This window comes from Miniopterus schreibersii, assembly GCF_964146895.1.
Source record: "Miniopterus schreibersii genome assembly, chromosome: 18".
In the NCBI taxonomy this organism is placed as follows: Eukaryota; Metazoa; Chordata; class Mammalia; order Chiroptera; family Miniopteridae; genus Miniopterus; species Miniopterus schreibersii.
The window spans coordinates 29,825,890-29,852,573 of record NC_138121.1 but is presented as its reverse complement, the minus strand read 5'-3'; the positions used below and the strand labels follow the sequence as shown (position 1 = coordinate 29,852,573).

Below are 26,684 nucleotides of genomic sequence, written 5' to 3'. Positions count from 1 at the left end.
GTGTGTGCTGTGTGCAAAACTAAGTAGTGCCTTGTATATAGGTGGACTCTCTGAAAGTGTTAGCTGCTACTGCTAGTATTATGTAGTCTGCTAGGCAGGGCAGGTCATGTAAACCAGCGCGAATATAGTGCTTCAGTAATTGCAGCAGAGACACCAGTGAGGCAGCAGCTGGACTCCTTGGTGTAGTCATGGACAGTTTTTCATTTGAGTTGGACTTTGAATGCTGAGGAGAGCTTTTCCAGCTGATCAGGGAAGGAAAGAACAGTTAGAGAAAGAACACTACCTGAGCTCTGGGATGGAGGCTGAAAGTGTTGAGGTTGGGGGGGGGGGGTGCGTGCCAGGGAGGGTGCAGGCACAGAGGCCACCAGAGGTTTGAGACGGGGCTGTGCTAGGAGGTCCCGGGAAGTGGGTGGCTTGGAGGGCGTTGTGAGTGGGACCTCAAGACCAAATTATGAGCCCCAAGTATGCAAAGACGGTGGGCTGGATTGCCTGGCGTTTGTCCAAGGGCAGAAAGGAGACCTGTTTTCCCAAGTGCCTTGTAAAACTAGAGAAGGAAGGAAGCAGAATATGTAGTTGAGAGAAATCTCTACGTGGGTCTGTGGTGCTGTCTCCAGAGCCCTCGGCCATGGCCATGAGAAGGGGCTCATCCTGTGGTTCTCATTGCAGTGAAGCCTGGTGCAGATGAAGACCACCAGGAGAAGTGCCTGTCCCAGCTCTACGACCACATGCCAGAGGGACTGACGCCCTTGGCCACGCTGAAAAACGCTCATCAGCGCCGGCAGCTGGGTGTGTATTGGCTCTCCTGCTCCCTCCCTCCCAGTGGACCACTTGATGCCCAGCTAGTCCTGCTCACAAACAACCCCCAACATGTCCCCAGGGCAGGCCTTGGAGAGCAGGGGTCCAGAGTCATGGTGGCCACTCCAGATTCAGAAACCATGAGGTGTAGTCCTCTAATCTCTATAGGCTTCCAGAGCTGTGTTCTCAACGGGTTTTGCGAGGCCCAGGCCTCCCCAGTGGAGCTAGAGCTTTGACAGTCTTTCATCACCCCTTGTATGGAAGGACACGGTGGTTCATTTTCTCGGGCCACACCTGAGAACTGGGAATGAATTGTCCTGGCTTGGTCTCTGCCAAGTCTCACTTCCTACCTCCCGCGCCACGCATTTTCCCCATCTCAGTGACAGCAACTGCATCCTTCTAGATGTGCAAGCCAGATCCTTCTAGGTGTGCAAGCCAGAACCCTTGGACTCACTCTGTGCCCTGTCTCCTCACAATTGATTAGCAAATCTCATTGACTCTACCTAGAAAACCGGCTGCTTCTTGCCCTATCACCTGGTCCAAGCCACACATACAGTGTTAACTAAACTGACGTTGACTTGCTGAAGCCTCACACAATCCTATGAGATGGGTATAGCATGATTCCCCATTTTTCAGTTGTGGAAATGGGCCCAGAGAGGTTACACAGCTTTTTGCACTGGTTTCATAGCTGGTCGTCTTGCTTTCCTCTTTGCACCTTCCTTCATAGTCCATTCACATGGGTCAAATCAGATCAGTCCTCTGCTCACACCCTGATGGGCTCCCATCTTACCCACAATAGGTGTATAGGACCTCACCATGCATGGTTGGACATGGTCCGGCCCCTGCTCCTCTCTGCCTTCATTCCCTACCCTTCTCTGCCTCACCCCCAAACTCCTTGCTGTCCTTGAACACATAGGCATGGTCCAGCCCCAGGGCCTTTGCACTTGCTGTTTCTGCTTTCAGAAATGCCCTTCTGTCAGATATCATCATGGCTGCTTCCTTCCTTACTTCAGGGTTCTATTCAAAAGTTACCTTCAAAAAGATCTTCCCTGATCACCCATCATGGAAGAGCAACTTACCATTCCCAGTCTTCTCTTGCCACCTCTGCCTACCGTTTCACATTTCTCCATAACCTGATTGCCACACATTCCATTACATACTGCTTTGCTTGTTAATTATCTGTCTTCCACCACTAGCATGTAAGCTGCATGAATGCAGAGGCTAGGTATGGTTCATTGCTTTATCTCCACTGCCTGGAACATTCAGTAAATATATGCTGAATGGATGTTTTATGGATGTAAGTGAGCATATTGCACATGCACTTCAGAGAGACCTAAGCCATCTGGGCAGATTCTTCAGAAAAGGGAACATCCACCTTTCTGGGCTGATCCTTGGGCATTTGGCTCTCCTTGAGGTACTTTTGTTGCAATTTAGGACACACGTCACATGGTGTTGCTTTTCTGTTGGCAGGCAAGTCCCATCTGCGCAGAGCCATTGCCCATCACGAGGAGTCCGTGAGGGAGGTGAGCCTGTGCAAGAAGCTCCGCAACATCGAGCTGCTGCAGGAGGTGCTGTCCGTGGCACACCAGCGATCCCGGCTCAAGTACACTCAGCACCAGGAGGATGATGACCTGCTGAACTTGATGGATGCTCCTGACATTATTTGTGAGTGATCTGGGTGCCTGTGCCAGGTGCCGAGAGTGCCCTGTGTGAGAGGCAGGGTCACCTGGGTTGCACAGCCTTTATTTGTTCACTCTACAGGGGCTGGGCAAACTCTCACGATGCACTGGGCACCAGGAGGGGGCAAAATGCCACTCTTGCTCATCCTGTGTACCCAAATCCAGGGCTTTCTTCATGACCTTGTCCTTGTCAACCCCTTAGTGACTTCTGACTCCCCTCCTGCCCCTTGGTGCTCCTCCCGTGGTGTTGGGGTGCCCTGCCACCTTGGCCATTCCCACCTTCCTCTCCACCCCCTTTGCTGACTGTTCCTCCTCTAGATTTCTTTCCTTAAAGTCTCCCAACCTCCTTTGGGGCTCCAGCCATCACCTCTACTCAGGAGGCCCATGAAACCGCCTTTCGCCTTGACATTTTGGCTGCACCCCTCTCCCACCCACACTCCATCTGCCTTCTGGGAAGCGGCACTTGGTTATCTGTCTTTTACAGCTCGGGCTGCATGGTTTGAAAGCCAGCACATCCTTATTTTCTCTTCTAGGCCTGCTCTTTCCCTGGTTCGCTCCATCTTATATTAGCACCAACCTTTGTTTTTCTTCTAAGACAAACGTTATTTTTATTATGAAATGGGATGTAAAACTTTCACTGATAACAGTGGAACCAGGGGATGGAGGGAAAATTCTTCAAAACCTAGTTCATTGTGTGTGTGTGTGTGTGTGTGTGTGTGTGTGTGTGTGTGTGTGTGAAGAACACTTAAGATCAACCCTCTTAGCAGATTTCAAGTATACAGTGTGATGTCGTTAACTATAGTCACCATGCTGTGCGGTAGATCTCTAGAGCTTACTTATCTTGTGTAACTGAGACTTTGTACCTCTGACCACCATCTCCTCATTTCTCCTACCCCTACCCCGACCCCTGGCGTCCAGCATTCTGCTCTCTGCTTCGATGAGTTGGACTATTTTAGATTCTGTATATAAGTGAGATTGTGCACCGTGAGCATTTTCCAGGGACCTCCAAGGTGTTGAGCACTGTCCCGTTTTCGGAAGTACGGAGGTGAACTGGGCAGTTGTTGCTGCCCTTGGAAAGGCAGCAGTCAGTTCTGCCCTCGAGCTTAGGAGTGGAGGGACCTCCCCGAGGGGTGACTTGACAGTGAGAATGACCAGGATCTTTCTAGGAGTTAGGGGAAGGGGGTGGAGGGGGGTCCAGTCGAGGAAATCCCCCTTTGGCCATACCCCCTCCCACCCGACTTCCTAAACCTCTGTTCCAGTCTCTGGAGTTCCACCCCCAGTGTTCAGGGTCCTGCTCCTTAGAATTAGATTCTGGCTCAGGCTAGAATCCTGGGATTGTCTTTAATAATGTTGGCTGATATCTCCTGGGCATTTGAGGTCTGCCAGGCACAGCAGCAAGCACCATTTGTATACAGAATCTCACTCAACTCTCCTTCCGACTGTATGAGGGAAGTACTGGTATTGCCCTTATCTTAAAGGCTTAGGGGGATCTAAGTCCTTTCCCCAGGTGACAAAGCTGGTGGGCGGAGATAGGAATAGTGCTCAGGGAGTCTCCTTCACGGACACTGTGGCCACCTCCTTGACCCCCTTGTCCACACCATGTGCTCTGTAGCCAGCGGGTAGAGACTTAACCTCATGGAGGGAGGGAAACACATGGCTCCTGGTGAGGTCCAGGAGTGGTGGCACCACTCTTAGTGGATGAGCAGCCTCTCCGAGCCCAGCGCAGTATCATACAGTTTGTAAGAAGCCACAGGGTCATCCTGGGAATAGAGGGGTATGATCTACCTTAGCGGTACCAGTCTGCTTCCTCAGGTTTTCTTTTTATACTATTGTTCATGTATATTGAGCCTGTTCTAGGATCCTTTGTGAGAAGCCAACGAGCCTCGTGGTAAGGGTGGGTTGGGCCTGGCACAGATATGTGGAGATTTGAGCTATTGATGGACACAATTTGGCAAACCCACTGCTCACTGTGAAATCATCACATTACACACTGATAATGAAAGGAAGCACATCTCCTCCAGGCCTTTGTGCTGTCAGACATGGTACTTCCTTCCATGACAGCCACGCCTAAAACATAGATGACTTCTCTGTAGGGTTTTATAAATGCCAAAGGAAGTCCACTAGAATATAAATAAGCTTCTTGAAGGCAGGGAATGTGTTGTTTGTCACTACCCTGTCCCATCCCCAGAGTAGGGTATGGCTCATAGTAGATACAGGTCACACTGGACCAGGGGGTTGACCAGTAGTCCATCTTCTGTACTAGTCTAAACCCAGCGGCCAGACACGTGACCCGGAGCAAGGATTGCTTTCTCTTCCCTTCTGAGTGAGGACTTAGACCTGAATTTTTATTTTTTATATTTTTTAAATTTATTTTGAGAGAGAGAGAAACATCGATTTGTTGTTCCACTCATTTATGCATCATTGGTTGATTCTTGTATGTGCCCTGAGTAAGGATCGGACCCACAACCTTGGCATATTGGGATGATGCTCTAACCAACTGAGCTACCTGGTCAGGGTCAAGGATAACTCTCAGCTACAGAAACATCCATGCTTTCCCTTTTCATCTTATTTTCTAGCTAAAACTGAGCAAGAGGTTGAAATTACAGTGCCACAGTTCTCCAAGGTGACAGCCACAGACTTCTTCCAGAAACTGGTATGTTGAGTGCTAATTGCATAGTGATCTAAGGGACAGCTTTTACATGTCACAAGTATACAAAAGGTTATTTTTGGGTATTTTAGATTTTTAAATTAGGGGTTTTAATTAAGACAATTTTTTTTTTTAAGGTTTTGAAAAATACATATATCTTTATTGATTTCAGAGAGAGGAAAGGAGAGGGAGGGAGAGAGATAGAAACATCAATGATAAGTCATTGATCGGCTGCCTCCTGCACGCCCCCGCAACCGGGGCATGTGCCCTGACCGGGAATCGAACCCCAGTCTCCTAGATCCTAGGCTGATGCTCAACAGCTGAGCCACGCCCATCCGGGCAAGACAATTTTATTTAAAATATATTGGCTATTTTAGAGAAAACGGCAATTAATGTTCTCGTGTGACTGCTGTAGCATGTATTATCCCAGATGGTGCCATTACATTGGTCTCTGAGCCAGGCCGAGTGACATCTGCAGGGACAAGGCAACATTTCCTTTCACTTTCAAATGCCCAATTCAGCCTTCAGATCCTACAGCTAACGATGCTCTTTTCCAAAGGGCCCTTTGTCTGTGTTTTCGGCTAACAAGAGATGGACAGCTCCTCAAAGCATTCTCTTCACCGTGGAAGAAGGGGACTTGGGGTTCACCTTGAGAGGAAACTCTCCAGTTCAAGTCCACTTCCTGGATCCTTACTGCTCTGCTGCGGTGAGTATGTGCCATTCTAGGTGGGGGCAAACCTCACTGGCATCTTTACAGGTGGTCAAATGCCCAAACAAACATATCTGGGTGAATGATTTAGGGTTTCTTTATGCCAAAGGTCTGACTTTATACAAAAGGCCTCTTGTGGATATTAAATGCGCAAAGAGGAAAAGATTAATTTTTGCTTTCTTAAAGCAAATTCATGGAAATATCTATTTTATTAATGAACTTGGAAACTGATCCCATGAATTGAATGAACAGAACATTGACCTTTATTTAAATCATACTTTTGTAGGTGGCAGGAGTCAAGGAAGGGGATTATATTGTTTCCATTCAAGATGTGGATTGTAAGTGGCTGACCCTGAGCGAGGTTATGAAACTGCTGACGAGCTTTGGTAAGCGTGGAATTCAGATGAAGGTTGTGAGCCTCCTGGACTCCACCTCATCCATGGTAAGCGCTGACACCCCTGGCAGTAAATAGCAAAGTGGGGTGAGGCTGGTGTGAGTGCAGCCCCAGAGGTTTTTCCCGGACCCTCTTCCTCCTGCCTGCATATGTAACATATGTAACATGCCGCAAATGACTGCACTCCTAAGCTTGGCATTGCTGCAATGTGCTTGCCTTGGGTCAGAGAACACTGGAAGACTTCTATTATCGATCCTGTGCAGAAAATAACCAATTGCTTTCTTTTCCTGATTATATCCTTTTAAATGACAGAAGTAATACGTACACATAGTAAAAATACATTCAGATGGTACAGAAGGGCTTGTCATTTGAAAGGCCCTTCTCCACACGTCAAAGATAGCATTTGCTGTTCCCTGTGAGATCTTGAGAAGTGTCCGATACCTGGGCAGGTTCATGCGCACAGTGATGTCCTTTCTCCCCCAAGCAGAAGGAATCATTTCATACACACTCTTTCACACTCTGCTACCTTTAATGTACCTTAGAGATTTCCCTCTATAGCAACATCCATTTTGTTCGTTCTGAAAATATTGATTGAGCATTAGCTGTGTGCCAAGCCCCCGTCTTAGGTGTTGAGCTAGAGCTGCAGCTAGACAGGTAAGGTCCCTGCCCCCACAAAACTGGCACTAAATAAGCAAATAAGTGGTTGTGATTTTGATAAGTGCTGCAAAGAAAATAAAAGGTGTAACATAATAGAATGACTGTGGGCAGGGAGAGGCTCCTTTAGACAGAACTTTCACAGAGGCTTGAGTGATGAGGAGGAACTTCTTGTATTTGAAGAGGCACATGATGAGCATTCCAGGCAGAGGGCCAGCAGGTGCAGAGACCCTGTGGCAGGAATAAGCTTCCCCTGACAGAGGAACCAAACAAGGGCCTTTTGGCTGGAGCATTGTGGCCACAGGAAATGAGGTGGGAGGGGGAGGGGGCCTTATTGGCTGTGGTGGGACTTTGGAAGCCATTGAACCTTTTAAGAAGGGGAATGAAATGATAGGATGTTTATTTTAGAAGGATGTCTCTGTTTGGAGGCTGGCCGAGTGGCAGTGGGGCGAGCTGGCTGTGGCAGTCATCAGGCCAGTGATGTTAGCAGCTTACACTAGCAGGGGTGACAACGGAGGTGGAGAGGTGGGTACACCTGAGACATACTTTGAAGGTGGAGCTCACAGAGATTTGTAGATGATTTGTGTGAAAAAATAAAAAGGTAGTAGAAAGAGAGATGACTCTTTAGTTTTTGGCTCGAACAACTGCATCATTTTTTATAATGATGGGGAACAGGGACGTGGTGGTTAGGGAGGCTGAGAGAGAAAACAAAAGAGTTCTGCTTTAACTGTTTCATATGCCAGTAGACATCCAGATAGAAATGTAAAGTAGGTGGCTGGATGTTCACATCTTCAGTTCAAGGGAGAAACAGAGCTAGAAATAAATATTGAGCATCTCCAGCATAGAGATGATACTTAAAGCTATAAGAGACTCAGTGAAGTTGCCTGCGAGGGGCTAAGGGCTGAGGACTGGACTCTGAGACACTGCAAGCATCTGGATGTCCGTTAGAAGAGAAGTAGCACAGAGGAAGTTGCGAAGGCGAGTTCAGAGAGACTGGGTAAAAAGGAGCTTTGCTTCAAGAGAAAACGCTGCCCGGAGAGGGTGGTCCGCCATGTTGCATTAAGTTAAGAGGTGGGGAGTCGGGGAGGAGGAGCCGGGTCTGCTGTATTTGGCAGTGGGACAAAAGGAGAGAGAGCACCAGGACTCAGATTAGAGAGGGTTGGAGAGTGAATGGGTTGTATGGCTTCACGGATAAGAAATGTGCAGAATAGGCAAGTCCATAGAAACACAATGTAGATTCGTGGTGGCCAGGGGCCAGGGCTGGAGCACTGGGGAATGGGGAGTGACTGCTCGTGGGTACAGTTTCTTGGGGGATGGAAATGTTCTGAAATTAGGTGATGGTGGTAGTTGCACAACTGTGAATATACTAAAAGCCACTGACTTGCATTAAAGTGGGGAATTTTATGGTATGTGAATTGCATCTTAATTTAAAAAATAAAGAAGTTGAGGGATTCACAGAGCACCTTGGGAGAAGGGGTCATGAGAAATGGTACTTTTAGGGGTGGAATCCATAGAATTGCTGGAAAAGTGATCAAGGTCCTAACCAGAAACAGAAGAGGTTTGTCCAAACAGAAGATGAATAAAAGGCTGGGCTATGGACTGAACGGCTGGAGTAGATGGCACTGCCAGGGAGGGAGGTGGCTTCACAGAGCGGCTCTGCCCCTGAACAGAGATGGAAAGGCTTACCCTTCAATCCTGTCATGTGTTTGAAGGAGGCCAGTGGATGTGGCGGTTGGTTAAAAGCAAGGATTCTATACTCAACACTGTCTAGATTTGAATCCTGGCTTTGCCACCAGTTGTGCGACCTTAGGCAATTCAGGGAACAGCTCAGCCTCAGGAAAATGGGGAAAACAGTGCCTAACATGCAGTATATTTCAATTCATAATAGGTGTTATAATAACTATGATGTGGTTCTTCTTTTCCCCAGCAAGGATTTTAGATAATTACATTTGAGCACTGTTTTTGTTTTTTAAAAAAGTATGTTTTTATTGATTTTAGAGAGACAGGAAGGGAGAGGGCAAGAGAGAGAAACATCGATGTCATCATCGATTGGCTGCCTCCTGCACGCCCCCTGCTGGAGATTGAGCCCCAAACCCGGGCTTGTGCCCTGATGGGGAATCGAACCTTCCACCTCTTGGTGCATGGTTCGATGCTCAACCACTGAGCCACACTGGCCGGTCTGAGCACTGTTTTTAACTGCTAAACCTTTTTTTCAAACAAAGCCAAAAAATGAGAATAGAGCTGAGTGCTCTTGCTGAATTGACTGCCTGCTCCCCTACTCTCTCTGGATCACAGTGGAGATTCCTAGGGACTCCTTGTGGAGAACATTTTGAAAACTGCTGACGTAGTGGAATCCTAGGTGTAGAATCAAAAGACCTAGAATCGGGCCTTGTCTGCCATTAACAAGCTGTGTGACCTTCCGTGGGTTAATACCCCGCCCTTGGCCTCAGTTTCCTCATCCAGGTAATGTAAAAGTTGACTAGGGCTGTGGTGTCAAGAGTCCTGAGAGAGGTGCCCCAGGAAGATGTGAGTGGGAGCATGCTGGGTGAAGACAGGAAAAAAAGGGAGTGGGAGGAAGGGAAGACCCTGTGAAAGGGAGCAGAGGCATTGGGGTGGTAGCTGGGGTGGGGAGACGGACATAGGGGAAAGGAAAGCTTTTCGGAGGTGGTGGTGGTGTGTGTAGGGAACACAGCAAGCTTGTGTGCTGGTGGGAAGGTCTGGGAGACCGGAGTGCAAGGAGGGAATACCTGGAGGAGAGGGCATGAGATCCAGGCACACCAGAGGGCTTGTCTTTGGGGACAGATGCAGTTAAGTACAGGGCAAGGATATCAGGAGGGCGTGTGAGGGGCTTGAGAGAAGGTATCTAGGAGGAAAGAACTAAAGTTACTAGGGAAATGTAGGAGTGCCGGGTGATGGGGTACCCGGTAGAGGTTTGGGGTCAGGGTTAGAATGTCGGGGGAAGGCAGTCAACTTGGTAAACATTTTCCAGTAATGTGCAGCTGTTGAGATGGAGACCTGGGAAGGCAGTGGGTGTTGAACTAGAGTTGACATTCGCTGGTCCAAGTGGGTAAGTGAATTGAGGGTGTTTTCAAGGGAGGGGTTATTCTGCATAACGGACTCTAAGCAGGTGAAGGCTGAAAAATGTTTGCAGGCATTAAATCTACCTCCAGGAGTTTGTTTTATTGTTTTTAATGAGAGCACATGTGTCCTGTAGAGCATGTGGGATTGATGGCAGTTTTATAGGAAAGGGAGCGGGATTTCGTCCAAAGGAGCCACACTCAAGAGGGACATTTTATGTGAATACCCTCCTTTACTGCTGCATCACTCAAATTCCTTGACTTATATTAGGAGCAACGAACCCACTTAGGTCTATTGTATGTAGGTCATTTATACTTATGTACATGGCCTGATTTCTGTGCCTGGAACACAGATGTTCAGTAAACATTTGGTGAACAAAGCAATCTCAATGTTAGCCAAACCTTACAAGCAGGTGATAACCCATGTGGAAATGTTTAGAAAACAAGTTTCTTTAGATTTTCTATTGAGTCCTACACAGGCCTTTAAAAGTTAATAGTTGGGTTTAATAGGTACTGTGCACACTTTTGTTTGACGAAGATGACAAAAGTTCTGGAGATGAATGGTGGTGATGTATGTATCCATCACATGAATGTATGTAACACCACAGGACTGTACCACTTAAACAGGGAAAAAAGTTAATGGTATCCTCACCATGGATTCTATATTATCTTTAAAGAGAATGAAGCTGAGCTATACCTGATGGCATAGACCGAAATCCAAGATACATTAAGTAAAGAAAGCTAGGGGCAGATCAGTCTGTGTGTGTATATTACTTTTAAGGAAAGACAAGTGGTGACATATACTTAAGCACACAGCATTACCTGTATATGAACATTATCTCCAAAAGTGTAACAGAAATCATCGTTTAACTCAGAAGGGCCTGGAGCCAAGGTAGGAGGAACATCTACTGTTCACTGTGTGTATTTCCATATTGTTGACCAGGAGTCTGTATTGCTTTTTCAAATATAAGAACCTGAAAAGGTAGATAGTGGTTCTCAGCCTAAATTACTACTTCTGAGTATATTCCTTAAAAACTGTTCTTGTTTTTAAGAACCTAATTCTATATAAGCGTTAGTCACCTGAGTTTCAGGATTATATCCATTTTAGAGGATGCTGAAAGTGCAGAATGTGAGTCTCAGACTTTGCGATCACTTATCAGATATCTTGAGGACTTCTAACACCCTTTTCTTCCTCTTTTATGTGCAGCATAATAAGTGTGCCACATACTCCGTGGGAATGCAGAAAACTTACTCCATGATCTGCTTAGCCATAGATGACGATGATGATAAGACTGATAAAACCAAGAAAATCTCGAAAAAGCTTTCTTTCTTGAGTTGGGGCACCAACAAGAACAGACAGAAGTCCGCCAGCACCTTGTGCCTCCCGTCAGTTGGGGTTGCCAGGCCTCAAGTCAAGAAGAAGCACCCCTCTCCTTTCAGCCTTCTCAACTCCGACAGTTCTTTGTACTAATGACAGGAAACAAAAACGTTCAGGCCCAAAACTTTTACAGTGCTGACTAGGCCTTCATATTTGTGCCATAATGGAAAATTTCTAAATATTCTCAAATCCTGTTTTCTTACAGGACAACCTTACAATGGATGTCTATGAAAGTAACAAGAAACCTCTGGAAATGTGTGGAAAACAAATGTATTCAAGGAATGTCACCATATTGCTGCAAGTTATTTATTATACAAAGTATTGTAAATAGAATAGTGATGAAAATATGGCTATTTTTAACAGCTACAATGATGACTAAATTTTAGATACTATCAGAGTTAAGTTGGGGTTACCTATATTGGTCTTATTTGTAAGTTTCCAGGCTTGGGTAATAATTCATTCCTTAACCCAGAATCCAGATGAGCCCAAATTAAACAGGTCAAGGAATTATAATTATGGGTTTAAATTAGTATTAATAAAATGTTACAAAGAGCTGCTTCCTAAGGGGAATTCATTAACCTAAAATAACAAGATTTTACTACTGTTTCTACATAATATGAATGCTACTTCCAGATAAAGTCTAGGGTCCAATTTGTCATGACTTATTAGATGTAACAGTTTTGGAGTAGTTTTCCTTCCAGTTACATGTCATTTAAAAGTTGCTAACACGGTGGCAGTGTTAGATGCAGATGCTGTCTACAAGGTAGATAATATACTGTTTGATACTCAAAACATTTGTCATTTTGTTTAAAGTAGAAAGTACATAATTGTATATTTTAAGAGTCTTTAAAATGGGTTGAATTTTATAAGGTAATGATGTAAATGAATCAAGTTTAAAGCTCTATTTGACTTTTTAAAATGACATTCTTAGTTGATTTCTCATGCTATACATTGGATGATACCGTGATTCTAACAGGATTCACTGTTGACATAGTACAGGTTATATAGCTTCAAAACATAGTATTGAGGTCTAGTTTCGAGAGTTAACAAGAATTTAAAATATTCTCTAGTGTGCAATATCAAAAGGGAAGCAACACCTTTGGGAGAGTGTATTCACTGCTCATAGGGCCATTTTTGTATAAATATTTAAATAAACACATTCATTTGCCTGAGTTAATGTTTTTTACTTCCTCACTTTAATTCTCTTCTTTCAAGTTGTTTCTACCCTAATACACAAATGATTTTATTTTGATTTTTAAAAATCACTAACATTTCACAAAACAGGAGTTTCAAGTTATCTTAGTATCTTTGAAAGCATATGGCATCTTTAATTGTATTTATTTATTTAATCTTCACCCGAGGATATTTTTTCCATTGGTTTTTAGAGAGAGTGGAGGGGAGGGGGAGAGAAACATGATATGAGAGAGAGACATCAACCAGAGCTGGGGATTGAACCTGCAACCCCAGTATGTGCCCTTGACCGGGGAATCAAACCTGCTACACGGGTTTTGTGCACGGGTCAGCGCTTAGGGCAGTATTTATCTTTTGAATGGGCAAGTGTACCTTTTGATCCCTAGCCTACCCCCAGCTCTTCTTTCTGGATACAGCTGCCCTTACCATTTTCCTGTGTATCTTCCCACTATACTTTGGCTTTTTATCTTTAAGTGGGTACTCTACATTCCAGGCTTTCTGTGTTCAGATGTTCCCAGTGATTATAAACAAACTGTGCAGCCACCATGAAGGAAGTGATCAAGGGAGGAAACACAAAGGCTGTTCAATTGTTTATTTACACTGGCAGCAGCCCTCAAAGCACAGGTATATTAAGCCCAGACCTGAACAGTGACTGTGTCACCAGGAACAAGGGGCTTATGGTACACAGTGCTTCATTGTAGGTTTGTTTCCTGTATTTAGAAGGTCATATCCACCACCTGAAACTTGGTAAGACCTTTCCATTGATAGATGGGGGTCAAGGTCACACATTCAAATCGCCCAAGATGGCTTTTTTTATGAGTCTGAGAGTCCCTAATTCAAGTGACTCTTAGGAAAATCGCCACTGGCCCTGTTCATGGTAGCAGAATCAGGGCAGCACCACCTGGGGCCCACTAACTTAAATGCCTGCACCCAGAGAACAGCGCAGGACAACTGGCAGGTTCCACTCAGTCCTCACCTAATTGCTGCGAGGAAATCTCTTTTCTTGATTTTTAAATATGAAAAGAAAACAAGATCCTGTAGTTTGCAGTGTAAAGCAGAAAACACAGTAGATGCTGTGATAAGAGCTGTCACCTGGACTGTGTGAAGAACCCATGAATTTGCTGTGCTACTGCTTGTCCAACAACCTGCTCCAGTTCTTCGATGGAAGCATTACTTAGTTGCTGGATACTTGGGAACTTCTGAAGCAGAAGGGAAGCTTTAACTTTTCCAACTCCTGGGATCTGCTGCACAGTTCGAAGTAGGGACAGCTCAGAGATTTGAGCCTGTTTCTTCTGGAGAAAAGGATTCTTACTGGGCTCCTTGGTTTGCTCTTGAACCTGAACCAAAATTAAAGAGCATGTGAGTACCCTCTAGAGGACTAGCAATCTTTCAGTTTTTCTTTTTGGTTCAACTTGATATACCACTACAAATGTTTTCATATACCATGAATATAATTTTTCATCAGCAAAATTATTAAAAGATGAACCATATGAATACACAAAGGAGTAAGAGATAAAATTTTTTAAATAAAAACTTAGGTTTCCAGAATGGTTATGATACAACCAATGAAAACATACTCTGAGAAATTCAAACATGTTCCTATGGTCCACTAAGAAACATTTCAGGTGTATGCCATTAAATGACTACACCTAAATTGGATCTGCCTATCAGAGGAGACACCCAGTCTTCAGTTAGTTGTGGATACAGAAAGGCAGATAATAGCACTGCATCAAGGCAAGTTAGGAACAGTAAAGCAAAATGTGGCAGAGCTGTGGAGGGATCTGTGAACAACACGGGACTGCATTTCCAATTTGGTTCTCAACGTTAGCTGCACATCAGAGGGGAAGATTTAACATCAACAACACAGTAACACAAATTGATGCTTAGGCCCTACTCCCACATTCTGATTTTTAATTGCTCTGAGGTAAGGCTCATGTATTACTATTTTGAAAAGTTTCCCCACAAAATTCTGACATACAGTCAAGTTGAATAACCTTCAACTGGGTTTAAAAACAACATAACTTGCACACTGAACGCTGATGCTTAAAAAATATGTGGCGATGAGGCAAAGCAGCTGCTAGAGGACATTTTCACCAGCATCAGTGCAGAATAATCAGCGATGGAGCCATCACAGTCTGGGAGTCTAAAATCAAGTCTCCAACTTGTTCACTTTGTTATACAGTTGGCCTAGAATGTATCAAGCTCAGCTGGTAGCAGAGGCAGCTTCTGAATTTACATTCCTCAAAAGGGTTTTATAAAGCAACACAGAATGATTAGAGGGACTCAGAACCCGCAGCAAGCAAGGGCAGATACTAAAAGATGCATGAAGGCCAGCTGAGAGTCCTCAAGGCAGGGCTATCGTGGAGGAGTAGGGATCAGTACTTACTAACTGGATAATGATGCAGGACGCTTCCATCTGGCTGGCCACTGGAAGCAACACCATCCCGAGGTCCAGCACAGTAAACTTCTGTATGGCTGGGAAGTACTGTTCACTCATCTGCGTTTTTTCAACTACCACCATGCCTTTAAGATTACTGGACTTCAAAGAAAAATAAACACAGTAAACCATTCTGTAACAAAATCCCTTTCAAGTTTAAGGAAGCTAGCGCTCCGAGGGTGCTTGGAATGGCTAACGGTTTTATATAAATTATCCCATACATAAGAGGGAAGGGGAAGAGAAATTCATTTTCAATGTCGGTGTCTTCAATTCAGTACTTACATTTCTAACGCGAACAAGCCTCTTGCGGTAGCTATTTCCTGCCACCAGATCGGCTTCTGTGATATAAAGAATGCAGGATCTGACAGATAAGTAAAAATCTACCGGGGCCAGGCCATCCTCAAAAAGGAGTTTAATTTTCCCTTAAATGCAGACAAGAAAATAAGTTCCGTGAGCTCTGAATGAAAAGGGAGCAATTGGTAGGACGTGTTTTAAAAGTGGGGCGAGGGCAGAGAGGGTTTATGCAGAGGGCAACCCACCGACCTTGCATGCCCTGGGCCAGCTGCGACCCACGCCATTTCTCACTGGCAACAACGTGCCCCAGAGGCACGTGCACAGGGCCTGTGCCCCCAGGGGGGTTCCTTTCCATGGCGGCCTCGATCTAAAGAGGGAAATTCAAGCCTGCGACGCGAGGCGGTCCTGCGCACCGCCCCACATTCCACTCGAAGCCGGGGCGGGGCCTCTTGGCCGGAGCCGGTCTTCAGTGTTCGCTAATTATTTCCCAGAGTCTAAGAACCAGGACTTTCCCGTCCCGATAGCCCGTCCCTCATTTTCGTCACCTGCCTGGCCCCTGACACCCCAGCTCCACTGGTGCAGTGGCGCCGCGAGCCCAGTCCTTCGTCTTGCCCGCCCTCCGCCTCGCTGGGCGTCAGATAGGCTATAGCGCCAGAGATTGACATCTCCTCTGACCAATAAGAGAACGGACAGCGCTCACAGTTTCCGCCCTGGAGGGGATTTGAATAGGACCCTCTGGTTGCCAAGAGCGACGGGTCTGAAGTATCCTTGGCTCTAATTGGCCGGCGAGAAAGCAGAGCCAGTAGCAGACGCGGTTGTTGCGGAGTCCCCTGAGTAGAAAAAGCGTCTGGGGCTCGGCCAGCGGGCGGGCGCCAGGCGGCTTTGGGGAGCGGTTCTGGGCTCCGAAGAGACTTGTTTGTCCGTCCGGACCCGTTGTGACCACTCGCCGCAGCAAACATGTTCCTGGGGGTTGGGAGAGGCCGCAAAAGCCAGTTTGTAAGTAAATTCTCGCCCGGCCTGCGCCCTGGCCTGGGGGCCAGGAGTTAAGGGAGAGGGGCTTGGGATTTGGCAGGAGATTGAGGCGGGGTAGCGGCGCACGAGGAAGTGGTTTTCCATTCGAAACGCCCTGATCTTCCGTGTTCTAAAGAACCTTTTATCCCAGGGTCAGCCTCAGTCGGACGGGAATCGCCCTGTCTCCCCCACAACATTTGCTCCGGTGTCGGGAGTTCACTCCTGCCCTGCACAGACCTGCTCCACTGCTGGGTGTCCCCAATGGGGAGTCATTCCTGACTCCTCCGCGCCACCCACCACGGACGTCCTGTCAGAAGTTCCATACATTCTACCAATTTGTACTCTACAAATACATCTGGCAGCCGTTCCCGCCCCGCCGTGTCCTCCAGCATCTTCCTGGACTGATGCTGCAGCTCCTCACTATTTCTCTGCCTATTTTTTTTTTTGCTACCTACTTCCTCTAGTATCCTGACTCCAACAATCCGTTAACACAACCTTCCCACCCCCATCCCGCACAACTAATCTATTGATCTTACCAGTGTCCTTACTGCCCTCGTTTCCAGCCCTAGTTTCTAATTCCACAGCCTATCATTATAATCACTTTCTGTATACACCCTCAGCTCCCATGCTGCCGTCTCCTTTGTCCATACTTGCCTGGCAAAACTCCAGACCTACTTATATCCAGCTCTCTTAATACTTGAAGTGCAGAGAAAGCATTTTGATAAGGGCACCCCTGAACTCAGTTTTGTTTTGTTTTTCTGAACTCAGTTTTAAACCGAGCTTAGAAAGCGTGCCTGACTTGGCGACCTGTTCTCAGCCCTCCCACCTGCGGCAGGCGTTTTAGACAGGTTGAGAAGCAGTGAAGACATACACAAAGCATATTTTGCATTGCAGTTTTGCTAACTCAGCATGGCATTATTGAGTTCCTGCTCTGTGTCAGATACCTACAATTGATTGACAGCCTATGGCCACACTGTCTAAAGGATAGACAAACCCATAAGTAAGTCAGTACAAAATGGTAAGGCACAAAACTGCTGGTAAGGTGTGTACTAGGCAAGAGGCAGAAAAGTCAGTCTGGAGAGTTGACCTGGGCTTTGGAGGGGAGGGTAAGGAAAGAGAATTCTTGGAGGTGGGGAGAGACATCATGTACAAAGGCCTGAAAAAGAATATATTGTTTGCTGTGTGGGAAATGGAAATTAAGGCAATTCTGAGTATTTAGCACAGAGTGTATGTGTAGAGATGAGGAGGGGTAGCAACAAGTGAATCTGGGTTTATTGGTGGGAACCAACAAATAGCAGCTTAGCAGCCACTCTAGACCATTTTATCTACCATCAAGAGAGTGGGGCTGCCCATGAGAGTTTTCCTGCTGGGTTGAGATAGGTTCATCCTGTGTTTTGGATTATGTTAGGAAATGATTATAGTGGTACAGTAAGAAATGTTTAGCATATTATGAGAGATTCACTCTGTCAAAAAAACAAAACAAAGTAAAACTCATGAGGCCTTTTTGAAGGATATACTGGATGCCAGCCCCTAGGGATTCAGAGGTGAAGAGAACCCTTTTTTTCTCCTCGAGTGTCTCCCTGGTGTGGGGGAGGAAGGTATTAAACTGTCAAATTGCTTGACAGATGCAGGATGGTAGGTGCTACACAGAGGTAAACAGAATAGAGGGATACAGCAGACACCGCTCTGGAATGCCTGTTTTTGGAGTTGGGCATGCAAGTGAAACGGGGGGGGCGGGGGGGCTGCAGGAGACATTTGGGAGGTCTATCCATCCCTCACTCCTGAAGGATGCCCAAAACCCTGGCTCTTCCCCTTGGTTGTACCTTCCTTCTCTCCCCATGCCTGGTGCCTACCATTGCCTCTTTAGTCTTTCCAGGGGCCAATTTCAGTGGGTGCTCCTCACTAGGCCACAGGATCACCTTAGTCTGATATCAAAACTCTGAAGTGGGAACAGTCCCCATTCTTACCCCCAGCCCATTGTTCTAGCCTCTCCCTCTCAGATGCTTCTGTATTACAGCAAACTGGATACTTGTTGTTTCCAGAGCACTGCCACTGGAAGTGCTTCATTCCTTTGCTTCATTTCTTTGCTATTCCCTCTTCCTAGAGTGTTTTTCTTCATATTTCCCAAATATGAGAGCAGTGGCCTCATGGGAGACCTAGTCTAAATCCCCCTGTGGTTTTCTCAAGGGGGCATAAGAAGTCCCCTTGCTGGCCCCAGACTCAAAGACCCGGTTCCCGTCCTGGGCCACCTCAGCACTTCACCTTTCCCCTGGCACATTCCATAATTGCATGTCATAAGTGTTGGGGTGTTTTCCTCTGCTCTCTCCCTCTTTGAGGGCGAGGACAAGGTTTCTTCATTGTTGTCATGGTGTTTTGCTTCTAGTAGGTGTGAATGAGTGTCTGGCGCACAGAAAAGGATTGGGCTATACTCAGAAACTTCTGAGAGACTCCCAATTGCCTAAAGCAGGATTCCCCTACTTTCAGTGTGTGTAGGAACTAGTTTTTATTATTCTACATCATCAAAACTACCTAAAATCTTTATTAAGCCCCAACCAGGTGTAGGGCAATGTGCTAAGTGCTACATAGAGTTCAGGGTTGATAAAGACAAGACGGTTGCCTGCTCTCAGGAAGCTTCTGTTCTGCAGGGGTTGGCAAGTGAGTGAGTAGGGCCATCGGAGGCAGTGCTATAAGACAAGTGGAGGTGCTACAGGGTAACTCTGGGGTCAGGGAAACTGCTCTGAGAAGGGAGGGTGAGAAGGGCCCACTATGGGCAGCTGTAATGGCGCTCCCTGGGCGGGCATATTTGCCTGGCCAAAAGGGGATTGGGGATAGCAAGGAGAGGAGTGGGCCTCTTGGTGGGGCTACATCCCTGGATGGCCAGTGCCAGTGTCCCTTCTTAGGCCCAGGGAGGAGTGGTGGCAAGACCCAGGTGATTCCTTACACCAGTGACCTGTTCTGGATTTTATTTGTGCAGAAACACATCATCCATGGCCTTCTGCCTGCAGCCAGCATTGCACCGAAGCCAGCTGTGCCCCGCTCACCTCCTCCTCGCAGCCCCAACCCCTCTCCAGAGAGACCAAGGTGAGTCTCAGGTGAGCAGGCACTGAGGTCACCCTTGTGCTCAGCCACCAAGTGGTGGGTCCTAGAACTGTCTGAACTGGCAAGATTACAAGTGGGGTGATTAGAATCATGTCCTTTGAAATATTTATCATGGTTCCATAATTTAATATGATTTCTCTGTGGGATAATGGTCTATCCCTTTCAGGTATGGACTTCTCACATTTCTTAATTGAGCACAATTAGTATTTTTCAAAATATTAAAGCCTGAGTATTTCAGTTGATGGTATGTTAAAAGGAGTTTGAATTGTGCACATAATTTTCTCTTTAAACATAAGTCAACCTTTCAAAAGAACTGCCTTGTGGGAAGAAATGAGAAGTGGGTTCACTTCCCAGGGCCCAGGATTTCCCACATTCTCTAGTGCTCCTAACACATCAGTTAGATGACTGTTTTATACCCAAGACCCCTACTTGTGCCCTCCAAGATTTTAGACAGAGGAGAATTTTAGACTATTTTTTTATTCATAAGATACCTGGATACATGATTTGACTATTAGCAATGAGAACAAATTTCATTCAAGAGTGATATCTTCTTTTCTTTTTTTTAAAGTATTTTTATTGATTTCAGAGAGAGAGAAAGGGAAAGGGAGAGAAAGATAGAACTCAATGATGAGAGAGAGTCATTTACCAGCTGTCTCCTGCAGGCCCCCTGCTGGAAATGGAGCCTGCAACCCGGGCATGTGCCCTGACCGGGAATCGAACCTCGATTTCCTGGTTCATAGGTTGATGCTCAACCACTGAGCCACGCCGGCCAGGCAGGGGTGATACCTTCTTTTAGTGTTCTTTGAAACTGGAATATTGTATGCCTCCTGATAAAAAAACACAAATATTTTTAGTGTTTGTTTTTTCCTTTAATATGATCTTGAAAATAAGAACTAGCCATTTATTAGTATTTACTCTGTGTCAAGGACTCTAGTAAGTGCTCTAGAAGTACTATTTCATTTCAACTGCTCAGTGACCCTATGAGAGAGGTCCTGTTGGCATCTCTCTTCGAGCTCAAGTGTTCAGCATTTGCCTGAAGTCTCACAGCTGGCGAGCAGTGGCATTGCTGCAATGCACTTGAAGGTCTGTCCAGCTCCATTAAGTAGTGTCATTAGAACTTAAATGTTTGGCATCAGCAATAGTGAGAGGGTTAGCCTCACATCATATCATGGCAAGCATTGCTATAGACTCATTAGAAAACATCTGGCCCTGCCAGGCGTGGCTCAGTGGTTGAGCATCGTCCTAGGATCCAGGAGATCGAGGTTCGATTCCCAGTCAGGGCACATGCCTGAGTTGCAGGCTCGATCCCCAGTTGGGGGTGTGCAGGAGGCAGCCAATCGATGGCTCTCTCATCAATGATGTTTCTATCTCTCTCTCTCCCTCTCCCTTCCTCTCTCTCAAATCAATAAAGATATATTTTAAATTTTTAAAAAAAGAAAATGTCTGTAGTTTCTGTGCTTTACAGAAATATCTTCCTGGATTGTAATCTTTATAAACCCCAAATAACCAACATGGCTTGAGCAAACTTGGCATACTTCTAGATCTTTTTATTTTTAAGAAATAACATTTAAATTAATCTTTGATATTATTCCACTTCATGTGTAGTGTAATAGTGTAAGAATTTTTTGCTATTTACGTCTCTTGCCTCCTTCCCATCTGTTGTGTTACTGTTGTCATACATTTTAATTCTATCTGTTATAAATACATTACTATTTTTGCTTTAGACAGTTGTTTATCTTTTTAAAAACAGGGTTTTTTTGAGGTATAATGGACTATGATAAACTGTTCATATTTAAAACTTATGATTGGTAAATTTTGACTTAGGTTTACACCTGTGAAACCATCACTACAATCAAGATAATAACTATATCCATCATCCCCCAAAGATTTCTCATGCCCCTCTCTTCTACCTCCCATTCCCCTGCCTAACACCCCCTCACCCCCATTCCCAGGCAACTATTGATCTGCTTTCTGTCACTGTAGATTAGTCTGCATTTTCTAGAATTTTATATAAACAGAATTACACAAAATAATTAAGCTGTCCTCTTTCACGCAGTATAATAATAATTATTTTTATATTTTTATTGATTTCAAAGAGAGGAAGAGAGAGAAAGAGAAGGATAGAAGCATCAATGATGAAGGTCATTGATCGGCTGCCTCCTGCACACCCCCTACTGGGGATCGAGCCCTCAGCCTGGGCCTCTGCCCTGACTGGGAATCTACCTTGATCTCCTGGATCCTAGGTCAATGCTCAACAGCTGAGCCAGGCTGCCCGGGAAGTATAATTATTTTGACATCCATATTGTTGTGGAAGTCAGTTATTTGTCCTTTTTATTGCTGAGTAGTATTCCGTTACATGAATATGCCACAATTTGTTTATCCACTCACCTGTTGATGGATATTTGGGTTGTCTCCAGTTTGGGCTGCTAGAAATAAAGCTGCTATGAACATTTGTGCACAAATCTTTGTTTGGACATATGCTTTCATTTCTCTTGGGTGAATATCTAGGAGTGAAATACCTGCTTCATATACTAGATGTATATTTAACTTACTAAGAAATTGCCAAACTATTTTCCAAAGTTGTGATTCCATTTATGTTCCCACCAACAGTATATGAGTTCCAGTTTCTTCACATCCTCAGCAACACTTGGCTCGGTCAGCTGTGTGTGTGTGTGTGTGTGTGTGTGGTTTTATAACTTTATTTGACAATCAGCCATTAATTCTCATTCACATTTACTGTCCGTATAATTTTCGAGTGGTGACAGGTGCTTAGGCAACTATGTATACAGCTTGTCTGGCGAATCTACATCTTCATTACACTTTCTGGGTAGCCATATACTGGTAAGGTACGGAACAGTCCTTATTCCTTTGACCCAGACACCTTTGTCAAGCCTGGAGTCCATGTACACATCTGGAGTTCCTGTCTCCTTTCTGGCAAATTTCTGGATCTCTTTGAATGCCTGAGGGGAACATTTCTTTTTTCTTTTTAAAGGATAGTTCATTGATTTTTAAAGAGAGTGGGAGAGAGAGGGAGAGAGAGAAACATCGATGTGATAGTGCAACCTTGATGAACCGCCTCCTGCAGGCCCCCTTCCAGGGATTGAGCTTGCAGCCCTGTCATGGGTCCTGCCCGAGAATCGAATCAGCAGCCTTTCAGTTCACAAGGCAATGCCCAACCAACTGAGCCCCACCGGCCAGGGCAAGGGGAACATTTCTTGGAGTGCACTCCATGGATGTACTTGTGAATGTTGGTGGTATGCTCTCTGGTCACTGCCTCATTGGTGGGAGAATTGCCCCTTCTCGCCACCCTTCTTCATGGGAGACATTCTGCCAGGCCCAGGCTGAAGAGGAAGAGCATGAGGCATGAGGGATTGTCTTGACCAATCTTTTTTTTTTTTTTGGAGTGAACTGATGATGTGCAGGGGAGCAAGATCTCAGATGCTCCCTTGGCCAATCTTTAATTTTGGATGTTCTAACAGGTGTGTAGGGGCATCTCATTGTGGTTTCATTTTGCATTTCTCTAATGATACTGAGCAGGTGCTTATTTGCTATTTGTATATCTTCTTTGGTAAAGAAGATATACAAATCTTTTGCCCACTTTTTCTGTTTTTCAGTTATATTTTGAGAATTCTTTAATTATTCTGGATACAAGTTCTTTATCAAATATGTGCTTTGCAAATATTTTCTCCCTATCTGTGGCTTATCTTTTATTCTCTTAACAGAATAAAGTAGCAGAAGATCTTAATTGTTCTGTAGTTCAACTTGTCAATTTTTTCTTTTACAGATTATGATTTCAATATACTATCTCAGAAATCTTTGCTTAAACCAAGGTCACAAAGATTTTCTTCCAGAAGTTTTATAGTTTTAGGATTTACATTTAGGTCTGCTATCCATTTTGAGTTAATTTTTGTGTGGAGAGAGGTACGGGAGGCATGGATTCAAGTTCCTTTTTTCACACATGGATAACCAATTGTTCCAGCACTGGTTGAAGGCTATTGTATTAGTTATTTATTGCCATGTAACAAATTACACAAAAACTTAGTGGCTTAAAACATAAAACAAGAGCAGTTTTTTATCTCATAGCTCACTATGTTCTTTTTTTTAAAAAATAATTATGTTTTCCCTCTCTATTTCATTTTGGTTATTTTTTATTGTCTTGCCTTCCGTTTCACGAGTCTTTTCTGCAATCCCCATCCAGTGTAATTTTTATCGCCTGAAGTTCAAGCCTTTTTTTTTTTTTTAAATTTTTATCCTCACCTGAGGAGTAGGGATATTTTTTCCACTAATTTTAGAGAGAGTGAAAGGGAGGGAGGAGGGGGGGAGAAAGAGAGACATCGATGGACGGAGACACATCGACTGGTTGCCTCCCACATGTGCCCCAGCCAGGGGACCGGGATCGGACCTGCAACCCAGATACATGCCCTTAACCTGGAATCGAGCCCGGCCGGGCATGGCTTAGAGGTTGAGCGTCGACCTAGGATCCAGGCGATCAGGGCTCAATTCCCGGTCAGGGCACATGCCTGGGTTGTGGGCTGAATCAATGACTCTCTCATCATTAATGTTTCTCTCTCTCTCTCTCCCTCTCCCTTCCTCTCTCTGAAATCAATAAAGATATTAAAAAAAAAAAAAATTTAAAAACAAACAAAAAACCTGGAATCGAACCCGCGCCCCTCCGGTGTGCAGACCAAGCTCTAACCACTGGGCCACGCTAGCCAGGGCCAAGGCTTTTTTATCATTTTCCGTGTCTCTACTATGGGGTACAGTTATAACGGCCTTAATGGCCTTCTCTGCTAATTCTAACGTGTTCGGTTCTGAGTGGATTTTGGCTGGTCATTCTTTTCATTTTGGGTCATGGTTTTCTGTCTGCACACCTCATTCTCTTCGATTGTGTACTAGACATTGTTGGGAGTTTTACATTGTTGAGTGCTAGAGATTTTTGTATTTCTATAAGTATTCTTGAATTTTGCACTGGGATGCAATTAAGTTGCCTGGGACCAGTTGATCTTTTGGGTCTTGCTTTTATGATTTGTTAGGCGGGGTCTGGACCAGTGTGCAACCTAGGACTAACTTTTCCCTGCTGCTAAGGCGAGACCTTTTGGAGTATGGTACTCAGTGTCCCATGAATTATAATTTTTTCCTGTCTGACTGTTGGGAACAAACACTGACCTCAACCGTATGTAAGCATCTGGCACTGTTCCTCTGATCCTTATGAATGCTTCTTCCCCCAGTCTTAGGTAGTCTCCTCACACGCATGCACTGAGGAGCATTTTGCTAAACCCTCAGGGGGACCTTCTGCTGATTTCCGGAGTTTTCTCTGTTGAGCTCTCTCCTTTCTGGTACTCTGTCCTTCAAATTCTATCTGCCTCGGTGTTCCCAGATTCTCAGGTCCATCTACACAGTTCAGGGAGTCTGCCTGGCCCCACCTCAGTTTCTCCTTCCTTTGCTGTGACCTGGAAAGTCTCTGGCAGTAAACTTGGCCGTTTGTTAAGTCTATTGTTTTGTTTCACTTTTTCAGGTGGGAGGGTAAATACATTATTTTATCTTTCCTATATTATAGTTTTGAAAAATTTGCAAGTTTCTAAAATGCCTTTACAAATATTATATATCTTTTTATACCTCCTTTTATTTCATCCTGATCTTTTATTTTAATAGAAAAAGCACTTGAGTATAGACTCCTTGGATTAGAGACCTGGTTCATCTCTTATTAGCTTAGAAATCTTGGGCAAATCATTTAATTTATATGAAAAATGGAGGTGACAATAATATTTACTCATATAGTTGATGTGAGAATGAAGTGAGATTGCTTGATGGCATATAACAGGCTAGTGGTCAGTAGATATGCACTAAACATTGTAGAACAGAAGGTAAAACTTGATTAATTCACGTATCCTGTTGTTTAACCTTTAGTTCACCATCTCACTGGATGCTTTTGTCCATAGATCTGCTCTGGCTGCAGTTATTCTAGCAACAACATTGACTGGCCGGACCATCGCCCTTCCTCAGCCACAGCGGAGATCCCAGGCTGAGAGTGACACGACCTACGTTGAAAATGACAGTTTCATCGAGCCCTATGCCACCACCTCGGAGCTGAGGCATCAGTAAGGACAATATCTCTGGCTCTGCTTCCTCTCGGGGCAGAAGAGGAGCACCTCGTGTGTGTATGTGCCTGTGTGTGTGCTTGTGCGTGTATGCATGTGCACATGTGTGTGTGTGCATGCATGTGACTATGGCTGGAGCTTAGTAGTGAGGTTTTCATCACCAATGCCAAAGGGACACTGTTCTGGGACATTAATGTTCTTGAATTTCATCAGAATTTTCTCTAGAGTGGCTCTTGTTAAATTATGGCTGGTGAACACACTGATTGTTTTCATGGCAGCAAAGAGCCAGTGAATTTAGTGCTGCTTTTAGGCCTTAGCAGGATTCTCTGTGCCACCACCTAGATGGTGAGAGTTGTCACTCACTAATTCTCACATATCTCCCCTTGGACATTCATACTGATTTGACCTTTGTTGGCATCTGTACTATAATTTTCTTCTTCTTTAATGTCATTTCCTCTATTGCTTGAGCTGGGTTAATGCTAACATAGGGCTGGGGATCAGGAAGGTTTCCTCCTGAGCAAGAGAGCATTGAGGGGACACCAAGGAATTTACTGGAATGAAGTGGGAACGGCTGGAGGGTGGGGGGATGGTCAGTGCGGGGCTGGGATGAGCTTTCTAGACAGAGAAAGAGGGAGCATGTGAGCAACAGAAGGCAAGGTTGTGGCCGGGAGACTTTGAGAGAGGTGGGGAGTCATGGAGATGGGGCTGGAGGAGGGACAGGAGTGTGTTCCGCTCTGAGGTTTGATGTCTCCCCTAGAAGCAGGGGGACATGGAGGACGTATGGGCTTATGGGGTGGTGGGGATACATGACCAGACTTGCCTTTTATCTGCCATGTTTATTCATTTTTGTTTTTGTTTTTGTTTATATTTTTACATACCAAACATTCTGTATTTTTTCTGTGGTAAGATACATCACTCTTCTTCTTGTAGCTGCTGTCATTATTGTCAAATCTCGAAAGCCCTTCCCCACCACAGCATTACATGAAGGCTCGTGTATTTACTCCTAGGACATGTTTATGCTTTTGGTTTTTACATTTTAATCTTGACTCCGTTTTGAGATATTTGAATATAGCCTGTTTTCTTCCTGGTAAGAACTGTTCTTTGGCTGAATAAGAACTAAATACGAGGACAAGGTTCTAAACTTTTTTGGGAAGAATTAGCAGCTAAGACCATCAGATGAAGTCTGGAAAGGAGGCATATTTACCCGGGGCAGGCTGCATT

General features: G+C 45.0%; 3 protein-coding genes across 7 annotated transcripts in view; 2 read left to right on the top strand and 1 right to left on the bottom strand.

The window, feature by feature from the left end:
* RHPN2 (rhophilin Rho GTPase binding protein 2) overlaps positions 1-12,504 on the top strand; it is a 52,279-nt gene extending 39,775 nt beyond the window's left edge. Inside the window, exons 10-15 of the mRNA XM_081119705.1 lie at positions 667-786; positions 2,266-2,460; positions 5,051-5,127; positions 5,681-5,827; positions 6,117-6,272; positions 11,163-12,504. Of these exons, the coding sequence (XP_080975831.1) occupies positions 667-786; positions 2,266-2,460; positions 5,051-5,127; positions 5,681-5,827; positions 6,117-6,272; positions 11,163-11,426 (959 nt within the window). The 3' untranslated portion in view covers positions 11,427-12,504. The remainder of the gene's footprint in view (positions 1-666; positions 787-2,265; positions 2,461-5,050; positions 5,128-5,680; positions 5,828-6,116; positions 6,273-11,162) is intronic.
* On the bottom strand, positions 12,489-15,891 carry FAAP24 (FA core complex associated protein 24). Of its 3 annotated transcripts, none has more exons than XM_081119720.1 (4): positions 15,505-15,891; positions 15,244-15,383; positions 14,911-15,063; positions 12,489-13,861 (listed from the first exon to the last, which is right to left on the bottom strand). In XM_081119720.1, the coding sequence occupies exons 1-4, from the start codon at positions 15,608-15,610 to the stop codon at positions 13,613-13,615; spliced, it is 648 nt and encodes a 215-aa protein (XP_080975846.1). In that variant the 5' UTR covers positions 15,611-15,891; the 3' UTR covers positions 12,489-13,612. The 3 variants fall into 3 exon arrangements, with proteins under 3 accessions (XP_080975846.1, XP_080975848.1, XP_080975847.1); XM_081119722.1 differs by having other exon boundaries at positions 12,655-13,861; positions 15,801-15,863; XM_081119721.1 differs by having other exon boundaries at positions 13,102-13,861; positions 15,244-15,299; positions 15,505-15,698.
* Positions 15,892-16,077: 186 nt separating this feature from the next.
* CEP89 (centrosomal protein 89) overlaps positions 16,078-26,684 on the top strand; it is a 45,279-nt gene continuing 34,672 nt past the window's right edge. The window contains exons 1-3 of one of the 3 annotated variants that reach the window (XM_081119698.1): positions 16,078-16,251; positions 19,241-19,347; positions 25,305-25,463. In XM_081119698.1, the coding sequence (XP_080975824.1) occupies positions 16,213-16,251; positions 19,241-19,347; positions 25,305-25,463 (305 nt within the window). In that variant the 5' untranslated portion in view covers positions 16,078-16,212. Of the gene's footprint in view, positions 16,252-19,240; positions 19,359-25,304; positions 25,464-26,684 lie in introns of all 3 variants that reach the window. The other 2 variants (XM_081119699.1, XM_081119700.1) reach the window with 2 other exon arrangements.

Coding starts and splice junctions, on each gene's coding strand:
- FAAP24 (XM_081119720.1), bottom strand. CDS start 15,610: ATGGAAAGGAACCCCCCTGGGGGCACAGGCCCTGTGCACGTGCCTCTG. Junction 15,384..15,504: donor GCTGGCCCAGGGCATGCAAG/GTCGGTGGGTTG, acceptor TCTGCATTTAAG/GGAAAATTAAACTCCTTTTT. Junction 15,064..15,243: donor GGCTTGTTCGCGTTAGAAAT/GTAAGTACTGAA, acceptor TTTTCTTTGAAG/TCCAGTAATCTTAAAGGCAT.